This window comes from Tachysurus vachellii, chromosome 2 (genome assembly GCF_030014155.1).
Source record: "Tachysurus vachellii isolate PV-2020 chromosome 2, HZAU_Pvac_v1, whole genome shotgun sequence".
Lineage (NCBI taxonomy): Eukaryota > Metazoa > Chordata > Actinopteri > Siluriformes > Bagridae > Tachysurus > Tachysurus vachellii.
Window position 1 is genome coordinate 35245827 of NC_083461.1, and position 17574 is coordinate 35263400.

General features: G+C 38.9%; 1 protein-coding gene across 2 annotated transcripts in view; it reads right to left on the reverse strand.

Annotated features, from left to right (window-relative positions):
* Nucleotides 1-335: 335 nt before the first annotated feature.
* The window catches only part of fam184b (family with sequence similarity 184 member B), a 36085-nt gene continuing 18846 nt past the window's right edge, over nucleotides 336-17574 (reverse strand). For both annotated transcript variants that reach the window (XM_060864452.1, XM_060864453.1), the window contains 10 exons: nucleotides 11581-11698; nucleotides 11322-11495; nucleotides 10612-10828; nucleotides 9234-9364; nucleotides 8921-9087; nucleotides 7459-7641; nucleotides 7217-7325; nucleotides 6992-7093; nucleotides 4770-4996; nucleotides 336-1897 (listed from right to left, as the gene is read on the reverse strand). In XM_060864452.1, coding sequence (XP_060720435.1) covers nucleotides 1807-1897; nucleotides 4770-4996; nucleotides 6992-7093; nucleotides 7217-7325; nucleotides 7459-7641; nucleotides 8921-9087; nucleotides 9234-9364; nucleotides 10612-10828; nucleotides 11322-11495; nucleotides 11581-11698 — 1519 coding nt within the window. In that variant the 3' untranslated portion in view covers nucleotides 336-1806. The remainder of the gene's footprint in view (nucleotides 1898-4769; nucleotides 4997-6991; nucleotides 7094-7216; nucleotides 7326-7458; nucleotides 7642-8920; nucleotides 9088-9233; nucleotides 9365-10611; nucleotides 10829-11321; nucleotides 11496-11580; nucleotides 11699-17574) is intronic.

The following is a 17574-nucleotide window of genomic DNA, read 5'->3' on the forward strand; positions in this document are numbered from 1 at the left end:
ATATTTTGGATGAAGTGTTTGCTGTTAGTCTAGATAAATCTTCTCTAGCTCATTATTTAATAATTAATGACTCTGTGCTTAGATTCAACATATCATTAATAAACTATGCTTTCGATTGTTTGTTAACGATCCTCGCTTTTTTAAGTTGCCATTACTAGCTTTCTGTTGAATATCGGGTCTTGTAGCATCAAAAACAAGGGGAAGTCATTCCTTCCATGTCCTGGATGCGAGTGTTCCATAGATGCAAGCGAGCCTTCATTTCAGAGGCACAGAACATTAGCGATGTTAAAATGCGGAGATATCGCCTGTGGTTGTGAATAATAAAACATCAACAGTTTTTATTGTTCATATGTAATTTATTGAAGTTCAATGGTCACTCCTTTAGCCACTCCAATGATAGTTATATATTTAGATAAAGCATCTGATAACAAACAGCATATTTTTATTTCAAAATACCAGTAACATAGCACCACTGGTTCTTTACCTTTGGTCATTTCCACATCCAATATTAAGTATGAAGATTTCAGGATGAATATTGAGGAGTTTGAATGAAATATCTGATGGCAGCAATGTTATAATAAAAGCAGTTTTAGTGTTAATACATGTCCTTCATGGAAACTCTTCAGATTACATTTACATATTTGGCAAACTATGTTTAAATATATTCAGCATAACAAACCTTTGCTAGTTGAGCTGAACAAAGGAAGTTCAATGAACTTGCTTAATAGTGAAATCCTGGTGATGCTGGAACTGGAACCCCAAAAATTCTTAACTTCTGAACAACCACCAGCATGCACGCCAAGAGCGAGGCATCAAAAGGCCACGAAATTAAACATATCTAGTACATAAAATGAGCAGTACAGTAGAAACACAAGGAACTATGGTAGTGAGCTTGTATTGAGTCTTGTGCTTCCAGAGGTCTAGGAACTGTTGCTACCATAATAGCATATCTGATTAAAACCAGCTTTGAGGTCCTAACAAAAATGGTTTATATGCTAAAAAAATAAATCATGACTCTGCTATGGCCATTCATCAGCCTAGACCAGTCAAGACATTTGGAAATGAGTTAAAAATCAGCTTGCAGGCAAAAAAAAAAACAAATATTCTGAGGTAAATACTTTTCAGAGTAGATATTATTTTATGAGATAATCTTATATCTTATCATTTGTTTACATATTGTATATACTGACATCATTATCATTGTCTGTTAAATGTTTAATATACAAATTATCTTGATTTTCCAGTGCCAGTCTAATATTTTCCACTCATCCATTTTAGTTGTTAACGTCTTTCTGTCTGTTCACCAAGTTATAGGTTTTCATGTTTATTGTCAATGTTAAGTTATGACAAGATAATGCTATTACGTTAACAACGGTTTGATCTGACTTGCCCGTTTATGTCTGCCATACAATATACAATATACATGTTTGCAAATATTTGCAGACTTCAGTGTTGTGATATAATCATTTGTTAAACAGTTGCTGATATCACACAATTTCGTTCAGTATTCCAAAATATCTGTCATTTGCAAACAGGTTTTAATCTTTTTTTTCTTTTTTCTTTTTTCTTTTTTAAGAAAAATTTGGTTTTACATGAATAATTATTAAATCATGCAGCATACATTCAAAAAACAATCATATTCTTCATATCAAAATATGAACAGAAACTGTACGTTGCATGTGAGTTATTTGTCCATCATCTCAATAATATAATGCGTAACAAATAAATACAGAGTGGTTTGTTTTATGTGGAATTATGAGGATGAATGTTTTTGCATCAAAACAAATCATGATCCAATGATCATGCTCAGAAAGAGAAGTATTTGGTGAGCCACTCTTGCTTTTTGGGGTCTTGGCCATCAGGTCCTGCTTCAATCACCCTCTTTTCAGATGGAGCCCTAAAACATGGATAATTTGAGACATCATTTGAAACGACTGAGATGAAATACTCACTGGGTGAATGCAGGAGAAACCGGCAGAATTTTTTTTTTAGTCCCAGTTCTGATTCAATCCCACTGGTGAATTCCTGCTATTGCTGAATTCCTATTGTCAAGTTAAAAATCCAACTAACATAGAGGCAAATATAAGTAACATTAACATTTACAGTCCTCTAGACAGGACAGCTAACGGCTAAGAAAAGGACGCAAAGGTTGTTTGGTTGTGATTGAGTGCATTTCATATTGTTCCCCTCATTGATTGTTTTTTATCACAAAGAATAATTGTTTATAATCTTATTTTCCCCACAGTGTTTGTCGTTCTTCATTGCAAAATATCTCTTTTTAATAAAAACCTTTTCAAAAGACTAATACGAGTTAAAATCAGTGATGGTTGCAAGCATGTCTTCTACTATAAATTGTTGTTTACAATTGTCTACAATCCTCTCTGAAAGGTATCGTAATAGCGAGGCCAATTCTTTGTATTTGCTGTAAACTGAAGACATTTGGTTTTGAGTTCATAAAATGAATGAGATGTCAGAATTTCAGAATTTATTTCCTGATATTTACATCTAGATGTGTTAAACATGTTATACGACTTACAGCATGGCTCCTTTTGGTAAGAGAACAACAACGGTGAACAAAAGTATCAGAACAGATCGTTTTAGAGTAAATAACAATGGTTTTAAGTTGGTGACCCAATGCCATGACTAATCTTGTGTACTGTCTATGCCCAATGTTTGTGCAAAGGCTCTGATCAATTTTCAATCTTCTTTCTATATCAGAATAGCTTTTCTCGCATATGCAGCACTTTGGTCTTCATGGACAAGAAATGTATTCTTCACAGGGCTCAAACCGATAAGCAATCTAACAGGGAATACCTGAGCAAACAGGAAACAGTTTCAGTCACATTTTCCATGTGGGTTCCAAAGGTGCCATAGACTAAATTAGCTCTCCAGAGTACAAACCGTTAACAGCTAAATTAGCTATACAGTATTTTTACACTTCTTGAGCCAGCCCACACTGCTCTTTGTCACCAAACTAAAATAGTGATTCAACAGGACTAAAGTTAGCACTAGAAATGGCTGTCATATAAATTTCATGCACACACTTGCACATTTATCTGTCTGAAAGTCAAGTTACAATTTTCTTTGTAATAAAACCCTTATGAGCTTTACACGCTAATAATTAGCGTGTTAGCATCACTTTCTAAAAGACAAGCTCTGTAGGTGATTGAATTTATGCAACTTGAATCGGTCTGTAATTATTATTTTTTTTTTATCATAATGTAAGTCAGTAGTGTGTAATGTCCCCCAAGTGCTTGTATGTGTGTGATGAGATGGCAGACAGTGTCCTGGATGTCTAGGCAGTTGAATGAAAATAATGAAGTAGTTTTAAAGCACATAGAAGTTACAAGTAAGCTTCTATATATATAATATATAGTATATAGTGTATACTATACTATACATATATATACCCGCACACACACACACACCAATCATGTGTTGAATGCAAGATTAAGAAGCTGATAATGCAGCTATGGGCCAAGAGCTTAATTTAACGTTCACATCAAGTGTGATTTCTCTGACTTTGATTGTGGTATAGATACTGATCCAGGTATTTCAGAAATTTCTGATTTCCTTGGATTTTAATGCACAACAGTCTCTAGGCATTTACATAATGTTGAGAGAGCAAAAAAGCTATGAGTGGAAACACCTTGCTGATAAAAGAAGTCAAAGGAAAATGGCCAGATTGGATCAAGGTGCTAGGAAGTATATAGTAACTCAAGATAAACAGATAAGCATCAATCCTTGTGTTAGGTAGGCAGCAGAAAACACTGATTTCCACCCCGTCAGCCAAGAACAGATATCTGAAGTTACCACGGGCACAGGTTCACACAAAAAGGGTTTGGTGTGTATTCTGAGATCTGAGTTGCTTTAGACCAATGGTCTTCACTATTTTTTTCATGTGAGCCACACTGATAGGACAAAGTCAATAGGAGAGCCACTTTCACCACAAAGTATGCCAAGTTATTCAGTCTTAAATAGCTTATCTGCTTAAATACAATGTACAATATTGCAATACAATAATTACTCGAGTTGCGGATGATGCATGCTCCCCATCAGTTACCTCTTTTGTCACTGTCACATTGCTTTGTTGCTGTTCATTTTGTGCGCGGGATTGTTTGATAAGAAATCGATCCATTTTTTAGTCCGTGTGTACAGTAAACACAAGTTGTTAACTAGCATGAAACACAAACTAGCTTCTGGCAGGCCGCCAAAAACTGGCTATTGCACAGAACGCAGTGAGTCAGTGACGAGTCAAATAATATATATAAATAAATATTATTATTTGTAATAGAGCACATTCGTTTTTCTATGCTTCCCTGATTGTTTTTAATGTTATTTAAATGAAAAATACATTTTAACCACATGATCATATCATCGTATTATTTACTGCCATGTGAGCCACATATTAAAGCTTAGCGAGCCGCAGGAGGCTCGCGAGCCGCGCAATGAGTAACACTGCTTTAGACCTTCCTGGAATCTCAGACCATTCTCCTCTGATCTCTCTCATCAACAACGTGTTTTAGACTGCAGAACGTCCACTCACAGGATGTTTTTTGTTTTTCACACCATTCTGTGTAAACTCTAAATACTGTTGTCCGAAAATCCCAGAAAATATTAAAACCATACGCATAAACTGGAAATTTTGTTATCAGAATCAAATGAAGTCCAAAAAATTGCTATCTTAAGCTTATGCTATCATAATTTATCAACACAATTATGCTCTTTTTATTATTCCCATGTGTACTGATTTGCATGATTGTAATTACCGTATGTGTTGACTATTGTTGAGTTGCAACTGGTGCAGAAGATCATGAGTGGGAGAGAGAGTGTGTCGAAAAGAAGTCTTGGCTTCAGGATGAGGGGAAAATGGAGTTTGTATCTGTGATGGTACTGCCCGACTCGACAGTTGTGATGACTTGGAGGATGCACCCTCCAATGAACTGAGACTTGGTATGCTGGTCCCACTTGGTGGGATATCCTCAAGGATCTTTCTCTGGAAACATGATAAAGTACATTTGTTTTGCTTGGCTGAGCACTTTGTCCAAATCCGAATTCACAGTATAAATCTCAACTGCATATTTCATATGTTCATGCAGATTATTATTTCTCTTGCAGGTTATTTCAAGACACATGAGAACTGCATTAGTTACTATTTCATTTTAATTTTAAAAGAGGTCTATCAGGGTTCCCACTCTTTTTCAGAGATCATTTTCCAAGACTTTTCCAGGACATTTCATTCACTCGCTCGTTTTCCACCGCTTATCCGAACTACCTCGGGTCACGGGGAGCCTGTGCCTATCTCAGGCGTCATCGGGCATCAAGGCAGGATACACCCTGGACGGAGTGCCAACCCATCGCAGGGCACACACACTCCGGACAATTTTCCAGAGATGCCAATCAACCTACCATGCATGTCTTTGGACCGGGGGAGGAAACCGGAGTACCCGGAGGAAACCCCCGAGGCACGGGGAGAACATGCAAACTCCACACACAAGGAGGAGGCAGGAATCGAACCCCCAACCCTGGAGGTGTGAGGCGAACGTGCTAACCACTAAGCCACCGTGCCCCCAGGACATTTCAAATTTAGCAAAAAAAAGACAAGGCTCACAGATTCACGGCCTAAAGTAATATGTTCTTCTCTCCAGAAGTCTTAAAAACTATGTACACTTTATGGCTATTACTTAACTGTACTTTTAAAGACAATTTGTCATTTGTCACCCTCCCCTTTCTCAGGCCAATGCCGTCATGCATGCTTTAGTTTGCTGTGCATTCCCCTTGCACATGATATTCAGATTAACAAGGTTAATATAACCTGTTTACCCGTCACCATTTGCTGAAAACATTCGAGCACTTAAACCATTCCTAGCGCCTGAAACCTCCAACACAAGACAGCATCATCCGTCACAGCGGTCACAGCGAGATTAAACAGCATAACAAAAAACCCGTCAAAACTCAGCGTCCCTGAACAGAGCGCTTTCTGTTACTAACGTTAATTGTTTCCACCAGTTGTAAACTGTTCTTTAAATGATCAAGAACATTTAAAAATAAGAATAGATAAGCGGTAGAAGATGAATGAATGAATAAATTTTCCAGGACAACAAGATTTTTTCCAGGACAGTTTATGTTTTCTCTCATTTTCCATGTGTTTTCCAGGACTGGAACATCGGTCATTAATTTTCCAGGATTTCCAGGTTTTCCAGGGACGTGTGGGAACCCTGTCTATACTGTAAATTATTTTGTGTATTGTGGCGATTTTTATATTGTAGGGATTGATATTTAGTGTGTCTTTCTGTCTAGTAACTCCAAAATCGGATCGTCCACCCATTCTCCCCATCAATTAGCAGCTTTCGCAGACATAAGGTATAGTAGCAGTGTTTTTTCAAACTGTTGCCTGTGCTATTAGCATAACATGCTTGGAGGAAATTACAGTTTATCACATACATAAGCTCAGAGATGCCCATGATTGGATAGTGTTGCACTGATTGACAGGGAGTGAGTAAAGCCATCAGCACCCAGATAGCACAGCCATGTGTTTGGGATTACCGTTCATGGATAGCTATGGCATTGTCAGGATTCAAACTTGTGAACTCCTGATGGTAGGAAAAATGGTTTTCTGTTGTGCTACTGATGGTAGACATCTGTGTGATTTTTAATTGCTGGGTAAATTTCAGTTTCAACAATTCAGCTCCTTCTGTATATACTCCAATGTGCACAGTACTTTTAATATGAGTAAATATCTTATTAAATATAGACTATATTGTTGAAATATAGAATATATTTAATATGAGTTAAATAATTAATTAACCATTTATGGATCTGCTTTTGATTAGCACTGACTTGTGCTAGACAAAAACATCCAATGATGCTGTGGGGAAAAAAAAAAAAATCAGTCTTTCCAATATTATTTGTAATTGTGATCTATATCATTGTTTGGCTGATCTGTATCCCAAAATGTCTCCAGGCATTGTGTGTGATGTGAGAAACTAACCTTCATGGTAGGTGTTAGACCTGATTGTGTTCTGGGGTGGTAGGACTTCACTGTCCCATCACTGCTAAGAGGATGATGTTGGGATAGCTGATGGAGATCTTCCTGGTGAACATACAGTAAGAACGAAGAATACATAATTTCTCTATGCACATAGTTAGTGTAAACTACTTAATCTTCATTCATTAGTTAAGCCTCATTCACATATATGTTGTCTTTCATACTAACCACCAGTCTCTTGATAAGCTGATCTCTTTCATTGAGCTTCTCTTGTAATTTAGCAATGATGTGTAGATCCTCTACTCTTCTTTTACCCGTCTCCTCCCTCTCTTTTAGTCTACATTTATACATATACATACATAAACAGTTATTTATTTTTTTTATTTTTATGTTCATACTATAGCTATTGTGTTTGTTAAAATGTGAAGAAATTGTGCATTATTGAAAAATATAATAAGAATAGCGCATTCTCTGTTTCGCAGGAAACAATGTGGGCATGTAGCTGTGTTTGGGCTGAGCTGAAATCAGACATTATTTCCATTCTCTCTTCATTTTTCCTGGTCTCTATTTCAACCCGTGTTTCATCATTCTTGTCCTCTTCCTCATTCCAAGATCTGTCTTCATCGTCATTCTCCTTCCAGGAATTAGATGATCTGCAAAATACAAAAATGTATACTGAAAATGTATCGATATATGCACAGAGTACCAGGTAGTTTATGGTCATTCATTCAAAAATTTACTTTTCGAAATACTGAATCAAATTACAGTACTTATAACAGTGTTATGACTCCAAGTCTTTCTATTTTCCACACAATCGAATATACGTCTAGACCAGGGGTCGGCAACCTTAAACACACAAAGAGCCATTTGGACCCGTTTCCCACAGAAAAAAAAAACACAGGGAGCCACAAAACCCATTTGACATCTAAAATGAAGATAACACTGAATATATCGTTTTTTTACCTTTATGGAAAGTATAGAAAAAACTGTAGTGTGTTGTATTTATGAAATCAATGAACTGCTACAGAGTAAACGAAATTTTATTTCTGCAGGCAAACAAAAATATTTTGAACAGTTTGAACTAACCTTAACAAAAAAGACGCTGGGTTGAAGGTTACTTTCAAATAAAATGTTCAATGTCTAATTGAGTCCTCTTCGTATTCGTGACATCAAAATTTTAACTTGCAGGCTGCAGCAAACCAAAAATGCGTCTGCTTCTGTGTGTCGGATTTCACAAGTCGGCGGTTTGCTATGGTTGAGGTGTGGTCACCCTTAGGGGTAGAGTTTAATAAGGAACCACAAGTCAGATTGTGGGGGGACACGGTGGCTTAGTGGTTAGCACGTTCGCCTCCAGGGTTGGGGGTTCGATTCCCGCCTCCGCCTTGTGTGTGTGGAGTTTGCATGTTCTCCCCGTGCCTCGGGGGCTTCCTCCAGGTAATCCAGTTTCCTCCCCCGGTCCAAAGACATGCATGGTAGGTTGATTGGCATCTCTGGAAAATTGTCTGTAGTGTGTGATGGAAAATTGTCTGTAGTGTGTCCGTAGTGTGTCATTGCGTGAGTGAATGAGAGTGTGTGTGTGTGCGCCCTGCGATGGGTTGGCACTCCGTCCAGGGTGTATCCTGCCTTGATGCCCGATGACGCCTGAGATAGGCACAGGCTCCCAGTTACCCGAGGTAGTTCGGATAAGCGGTAGAAGATGAGTGAGTGAGTGAGATGAAGTCAGATTGTGCTGAAACATCCTAGCAACCACTTAGCAACACCCTAGCAACACCCTACCAACATCAGCAACTTGCTTATGCTGTGAAAATGCACTTCGAATTTCTATATGCAATACACATATACAGTATAATTCATATTTCCTACTTTCTGCATCAATGCCAATATAATTCGAATGTAACACCATTAATTTGAACTTCTGAACTATAATCTGACCTTCTGCTGCTCTTTTGTTTGTGCTTCTTGCTGTTTTCTCCTTCTTTGTTGAGTTCATGCATTCGCTCTCTCAGTTCCTCATTCTCTCGTTTCAGCTCTTGTACCTCACTGCTCCTCTCATCCAGCTGCCTCTCAAGTGACTGTAGTCGGTTCTGCTGTTTCAGGTCCTTTCACAGAGAGGAAAATGGTCCTTTTATCTTCAGTGTTTTATTTGTGGATACTTGATACTAGATGCATTTACAGTATGTGCATCTATGACAAGCAGGATTCAAATTTACTTAGGGGTAGTTTTACAGTGATTAGTAGCTTTTACCTGTTGCAAAGCCATCATTTCTGTATGTGTCTTGAGTTCATTTTGCAGGTCTTCTATCTGCTTCATATGTCTCTGTGTGACCTGCCTGACCCATTCAGTGTGCTGTTGTGTTAACTCTGCTTTCTGTTTTTCTACAGACACACAGATTTAAAAAAAAGAGGAAGAAAGAGAGAAACACACACAAAAACACATATAAAACACCGCCAAAACATTTAAAGAAGGACATGTTAACACTGCATACACCATCAACTGTGGAATTATTGGTATCCTTTAGGAGAATGGCTCAACATTTAAGTTCTCAATGCAAAACCTTCCCTGTACAATATGCCCAGCGATTGGCAGAAAGAAGACAGATGAGGGACACAAAAACACTGACACACTAACTAAGGGCCTTTTTACACCTGGTCACTTCATGTGTTGTCTCTGATCCGATAGCTGTCTGATTTGTTAAAACTGTTCCATTTACATTAGGCCACATAAATGCGTCTCGGCGAATCGGATATCGATCCGATCTTTCTACTCCCGCCCAAAATGCAAATATATTTTACCTCATTTCCGGGGTAATTGAAATGGAACACGCTTTGGTGTATGCGGTTGCTACAAAAAACAGCAGTTACTGTTTGCTGCATTTTCACTGGCAGCAGCAGTGCATTTTAAGACCAAACGAGACACCTGGGTGAAAGATCGGAGCAGCACTGGTGGGAAAACATAATTGTTTCTGGCGCGATGCACGACTCGTGAGTCACCTGCGAATGACGTACTTCCGTTTGGGAGGAGTATAGGGCTGGCGTATGTGGCTTGAACAACCACATTCATTTACACCTGTCCAGTTTCATCTGAAATGCGTCCCAGACCACCTCCTGAAGTGGTTTGAACGATCGGATTTATATCCGTCTTGAAACCGTTTCGGAGGGCATTTAGACCTGGTCTTTTTACAATCGGATAGATATCTGATCACAGAAAATACATGAAGTGTAAAAACACCAGGTGTAAAAACCCCCTAAATGCTGGCAAAGTTTTGTGACTGGGTCAGGATCTTGACAATCTGCGATAGCCTGTCCTCCTCTGAACAGAGGTGCCAGTTGAAGTAGTAGTAGTACCTTGGTATGGGAATATTTAGGGAACCACCATGACTGATTATCTCAGCCTACTGCCACCGGGATCCCCACCAAAATGTGGAGCTGAATGAATGAATAATTAAAGTTCACTGCTTAAGGATCTTTAATGCCATTTTTAATGCTTAAACTCAAAGATGCCAATAAATCTGTGTACTTTATAACAAGTAATTTAAATTGATTTACACTAAGTTCTAATTCTAAAAATGAAACCGATCTTTAGGAATAGTTGATGATTGTATTGTCTATGCTGTCAGGCTTACCCAACTGTAGCTTGTACTGGGTGTGAAGGTGCTGTCTTTCTGCCTGCCGTTCTTCACTTGCATGTTTTTCTAGAGCCAGTAAGGCATGCTGGTGGTTGAGTCTCTCTAACCGTAAGAACTCCTGGTCTCGCTGATGCCATACGTGCTCATCTCTTTTTTCATCTTTTAACTCATTTTCCTTCACTGCTTCCTCATCCTCATCTTCCTCCTGTACAACCTATGATACACACAAAACACAGAGAAAAAACGTAACAGTTCTCACTCACTCATTTTCTACCGCTTATCCGAACTACCTCGGGTCACGGGGAGCCTGTGCCTATCTCAGGTGTCATCGGGCATCAAGGCAGGATACACCCTGGATGGAGTGCCAACCCATCGCAGGGCACACACACACACACACACACTCTCATTCACTCTCATTCACTCTCATTCACTCACGCAATCAGACACTAGGGACAATTTTCCAGAGATGCCAATCTACCTACCATGCATGTCTTTGGACCGGGGGAGGAAACTGGAGTACCCGGAGGAAACCCCCGAGGCACGGGGAGAACATGCAAACTCCACACACACAAGGCGGAGGCGGGAATCGAACCCCCGACCCTGGAGGTGTGAGGCGAATGTGCTAACCACTAAGCCACCGTGCCCCCGTAAAGAATTTCTCAAATTATATAATTATAGAAGACAATTTTTGTGCCTTTCCAGTTTACCTGTAACTGCTGTTTGTCCTGAATTGTGGCATAAAGCTGGGCAGTGAGAGAGTTGTTCATTTCTATTGTTTTTTGGATTTCCAGTTTCATTCTCTCCATTTCTTCATTAACATGACAGTCCTCCATATCTCTTTCTTCATTGTTCCTCTGGAATAATGCTTTTCTTTCCTCCAGCTGTAGGTACAGCATAAAGAAATTTACAGAAGACAAACAACTATGAGTGTAACTGCGTGCATGCGTGTGCATGTGTGTGTATTACCTGTGTCTGTAATTCCTCAACCTTGTGTTGCCAATGCAGATTAATGTCCCTGATCTCCTTCTCTCTCTCTTTCTGTAGGTCTGCTACATGATCGGAAAGTTGCTTCTCAAACTGCAACCTAAACAGTCACATAGTATAATGTGTTATAACATATATATATATATATATATACTTTCAATATAATTTTACTATGTTTTCCACAATGTAATAATCTAGCAGCAGCAAAAGCTTTCCCAAAAATATTTGTTTTAAACACATTAATGGTGCTTGCAAACTTTGGCACGTAACTTCCTCACGTGTATTTTGATGACGTCACGTGATGTCACGTGAAAATAAAAAATTAGCACAACATGGACACGTGACATATCAAAACACTCAGCACAATGAAGAAAACTTCCTCAAGCGTATTCAGATGACCGTTCACATTTTCTTCGGGAAATGTACGTTCTAGTTCCAACTGTCTTGCTCCTTCATTTATTATTTTAGATATTTTAGATTTACAGATAACTTTTTCCAAAACTAATCATAATTGCATTAATCTCCCAAATACCAGCCACAAATCAACAATAATGAATTTACAGTCACCAGATCATAACACCATACAGTATGTGTCTTCCACAAATTCCAATTGCATAGGATGTATTTGTAGCATTCCAATTTTTCCCTCCAACAAAAGCGCCTACCACAAACATATTCCAACACGATATTGCTCTCAGCCAAAGCTCAAGTAACCTTCATGGAGACCTGACCTCAACCTCACAACAACTTTGGAATGAACTGGAACACTCCTGGAAGTCTATGTGCAGCCATGTCTCCATGGAGTACGACTTCCCGGAGACTCCCCCCGAGTCCGAATCAGTGCCAACAATTCATCCATCTTATGCTACAAAGACCTGTCAAAGACCCAAATTTTGCAACTCATGTTGATGCACATTGCAGTTTTCTCACATTTTCATTGGCAATGCTGTCTTTGAGCATTTTGAAAAACCTGCAAATACCCCTCTCGTTTTTGCTCCCATTCATGTATATTTGTTCTGCCGTAGCCTTGAGCCAGTTTTTGCTTCATTTTTAAATAAGAAGCTGCATTAGAACCAAAAGTGGATGATAAGCAACAGGCTTGCTCTCGTAGAACACCTTACTGCTAAGCTTGAGGGCAACCTCCTTTTTAGAGGGCTCCACTCTGTGATGTCTGAAGAAGAGCAACTACCCACCCTCCCTACCCCTCTCTTTGTATCCCTGCCCTAAGCTCTGTGGGGGATGCTGCTCCCCCACCTGATGCCACAACAGATGTTGCTCCAATTCCTGGTCCAATGGAGGATGGCACTCTGTCCCTATACCCTGCTGAGGAGGTTACCTCCCATCCTGCACCACTGAAGTAGCGGCTCTGCCCCCTCAGTCTGCTGTAGACACCACTCAGGCGACCTCGCTCGGGCGCACCTCTGCACCCAGCACCTCTGGGTGCATTGTTTGGGGTGAGGACGCTGCTCTGGGTGCCTTGCTCAGGCTAAGGATGCCCCATCTGGCTGCCTCACTTGGCTGAAAACCCCATTTTGGCCACCTTACTTTGCTGTGGTCATTTCTTCCCCATTGGGCCTACTATGCTCCTCATTCCCTGCATAGGCCTCCTCATAATACTTGCTCCACCAGGTCTTATTGTTATCCTTACACAACCCAGATTTCCAAGTGCATTTGGATGTTGCCACCACACTTTGGAGGGAAGCTCTGCTACCGATATTTGGGACCCTTTCCTGCCAGGCCACCAGAGGGCAACCCTGCACAAATCTTTTGAACAGTTGTTTTTGTTTACATTGTTGTGTGGATTTTGTTTCAAATCATGTCTGGTCTCTGAGCCTGTCCTCTCATTGGTTGGTTCCCTAATGTGTCTGGCTTATGCTCATGTTTTGTGTTATGCCATTAAGTCATCTTATTTAAGACCCTCTGTTTCAACAGGTCTTTTTCTTGTGACTGTTGTTGCCACTATTGCATTTGCATCTGCCTTCAGCTCTGACTTCTGACAATCAGAGCTTAGATAAAGTCTGTTTTATCTTTCTGACAATTGTCTTTTTTATATCAAGCCATATTAAGCATTGTGTTTAACTGCAGTGTTAATCTTGTCAACACAAAATTGCATAAATAAAAGTTCATTAACAAAGGTATAACAAAGACGTCAGAAATGCATATTATAATATTTATATTACATATTTGTTTATATTTATATAATTAATAATATTTAAATTGAACATACTATTGCCAAAAATATGAAAAAGCAAATAAAATAATACCCCTATAGTAAATCATTTCAGTGATTAACCTATAAATATATATCAGCAGGAACGACCTGCTCGATTAAAGCTGTGTGAGCTGAGTGAATGAAGACTAAATTACTTAATTATAAAATTTACAGTAAATCAACAAAATGCATCCTATAAGTGATTCATCAGATTCATAAACAGCATGAACGCCATATTACAACCTCCATCTGCAGAAAATGAGCTAAATTCACATTCATTCATACATGTTTCACTATTTGGTTTAATTTGTATGCAGGCTATATCTAAAGAAGTAAACAAGTTGTCTGTCATCGACATAGTACTGATATTTGAATTTACGGGGATATTAAACTGTGAGAGAGTAATACGTCACTGAGTGAGTGGGTATAATGCTAGAATTGAAGAGGACCTAGTACTGAGCCATGTAGGACACCAACGGACAGTTTTCAGAGCTGTGCGCTGCTTTGAAGCCAGACTGGTTAGGTTAATTGATGGAGCTCTGGGTAGGATAGAGTGACAGAGGATTGTATACAGCCATTCAGGAATTTAAGTAAAAAAAAAAGAGAGAAATGTTACTGGCTTGTATTTGCTGCTGTATCTAGTGTGGGCTTTTTAGGATGAGTATAAACCTGTCATGAAGGCATTTGATACATGACCGAACGTGACGGTGTCATTTATGATTAGTGCTGCCTAATTCATGTGAACTAATAAGCTAATCAGCTTAAATGTGGCTTCTAAATGAGAACAGCTAAGAAACTTAATTTGCAATTACTGTGTATTTAATAATGTAATCTAATACAAAACTGTGAGAATAAAATTAAATTGAGATACAACTTTAAATAAAAAGTAACTATCATTTGCAATTTTTTATGCACTAGCTAGCTTATCCTCAGCTACAAACTGATGGCATTCACTAAATTCCAGGGGTTTCGTTACCCACGACGCATGTTTCTGGAGGTCTTGGAAAAAAAACGCCCTCTTTCAAAAAAAAAGAACATACCTACGATGGATAATGAAGGACAAAACAGTCATACAGTTAGATTTTATATTTTATATCTATTATGCTTTGTTATCTTACAGTTAAGCTGTTTTTGAAAACAAATAAACAACCAAAAACTACGGTTAGGGTTAGGGTTAGATAAATAGGGTCCGATGACGCAATATCTGTTACGCTGTTCTGAAATCCCTGGAAATAAGTGCAACCCACAAACTGATGAGGTTAAAGACTAGCATGTCACATGATTCATGCTTCAATTCAGACATGTGAAGCCAGCTACAGTACTTACAGTACAACTTTTCCAACCCTGCTCATGCTGCATCACAGAATATACCTGAGCTCATAGATGGTGAAGACTGACTAATGTCACTGTGATTCACAGATTCACTGTGAATGCATACAAGAGCACAAACGGTAGCAGGCACTTCTTGCCCATGCCAGTCTAGCTTAAATATCTACAGCAACTCTGATCCCCAACAAAAGCCTACTAGGTGACTGTGATTAAAATAATAAGTAAATAGCAAAAAATAAAAGGCTTACCATATATAAAGTAAAGTTGTAAAGTTTCTGTAAATTTTCTGTAAAACCTGTAAAGTTTCAGGAATTTTCACTCAATGTAACTTTTAAATTTTATTTTGTATAAGCGATTTAAAATGTAGACAATTTGCAATCCACACAAATGATTTTACGTTGTTCTTTATAGATGAATATTTGCAAAATCGTAGTGTGCCTACAGTACTATTCCACTAGTAACCCCCCTTGATTATAATGGACTTGTCTGAATAACCAAAGATATATTGTTCATCACAAGAACCTGGGCATCTGGTCAAAAGTGAAGAAAGAATGGATGGAGCAGAACACAGGAGGATGTAAAAGTGAACCTGCTTCAGTCTTCGGAAATAAAAAATAATATAAAAAAACGCACTTCACTTCACTAGTCCCAAAACATGGTTAAAAGAATAGTAAACAGTGAAAGCCAATACAGAAAGGGGTTCTACTAATTATTAGTCTAAGTCTCTTACCTTAACCACACAAGGACTGAAATGTTGACTGCACAAAAGGCCTTCTCAGTTGGACATCTCCCGTGGCTGAATGAGCACAAATCCCTACAGCCATGTTGCAAAATCTAATTAAAAGCCTTCCCAGAAAGTTGGAGGCTATTACAGTTTAATACTCACTCATCTCACTCATTTTCTACCGCTTATCCGAACTACCTCGGGTCACAGGGAGCCTGTGCCTATCTCAGGCGTCATCGGGCATCAAGGCAGGATACACCCTGGACGGAGTGCCAACCCATCGCAGGGCACACACACACTCTCATTCACTCACACAATCACACACTACGGGCAATTTTCCAGAGATGCCAATCAACCTACCATGCATGTCTTTGGACCGGGGGAGGAAACTGGAGTACCCGGAGGAAACCCCCGAGGCACGGGGAGAACATGCAAACTCCACACACACAAGGTGGAGGCAGGAATCGAACCCACAACCCTGGAGGTGTGAGGCGAACGTGCTAACCACTAAGCCACCGTGCCCCCCTTACAGTATAATAGCAACTGGGATTAGCTGCATGTTAATGTCCATGGTTTTGGAAGGATACATACAGTATGGGTGTGACAAGTGTCTGCATACTTTTGGATATACAGTATAGTGTAAAATAAATCGCAATATACTGGTTGCACAAGTGTGTACATCAGATCAATGTACACGTAAATTAGATTAAACAGGTAAGTGTGCCGCAAAGAAGAATGGAAAAAATGACAAATCATGATGTGCTAATCTCCAGTACCCAGCTCTCTTCACTCATCGTTCTACAAGTTTCTGATATTCAGATATTCCTACAATAATTAAGGACAATAAGAGAAGAAATCTTGTATACAGAAATCTATTGATCACAATCACTCCATTAATTACCTGTATAGGTGTGTAAAAATGACTCTTGAACACAAGGTATAATAGCACAAGCCCCATTATAAAATGTGTGCACACTTATGCAAAACATTTATACTAAAACTTTTCTATTTGTTTTGGCTTTAATTCTGTTGGTTGCTATATTACTACAGTTTTAGTTTGCATGCTTTTTTATATCTACTTTTTTTATTTACCTTTATTTTACCACCAAGTCTCATTGAGATCAAAAATCTCTTTTACAAGAGAGACCTGGCCAAGGTAGCAGCCGTACATAAACACAACATAGTAAAATCATACATACATACAATCATACAATACAAGGACTTCTTCAAGAAAAACAACTACATGTCTCCTTTACCACATTTTTTTATGATGGTCTTAAATGTATTTATTGATATACACGTTTCTAATTTAAGATCTTTTTGTAAATTATTCCATGCCCATGGTGCATAGTATGAAAATGCAGTTTTCCCCAAATCTGTCCAAACCCTGGGTACATTAACAAGCAACCACTTGGAAGAGCGTAGCTGATAACTAGCAGAATTGAGACAGACGAGGCTACAGAGGTAAGCTGGACGTTTACCTAGCATGGCTTTATATATAAAAATATACCAATGCTGTTTTCTGCGAGTGGTCAGTGATGTCCAACCCACCAGATCATAAAGAATACAATGGTGAGTAAGGGACTTTGCGTTTGTAATAAAACGTAGAGACGAATGATACTGTACACTGAATCAAGGCTCCGTAAGATGGAGGAGGCTGCGTGCATGTATACAGTAATATGTCACTATAATCAATCACAGACAGGAAGGT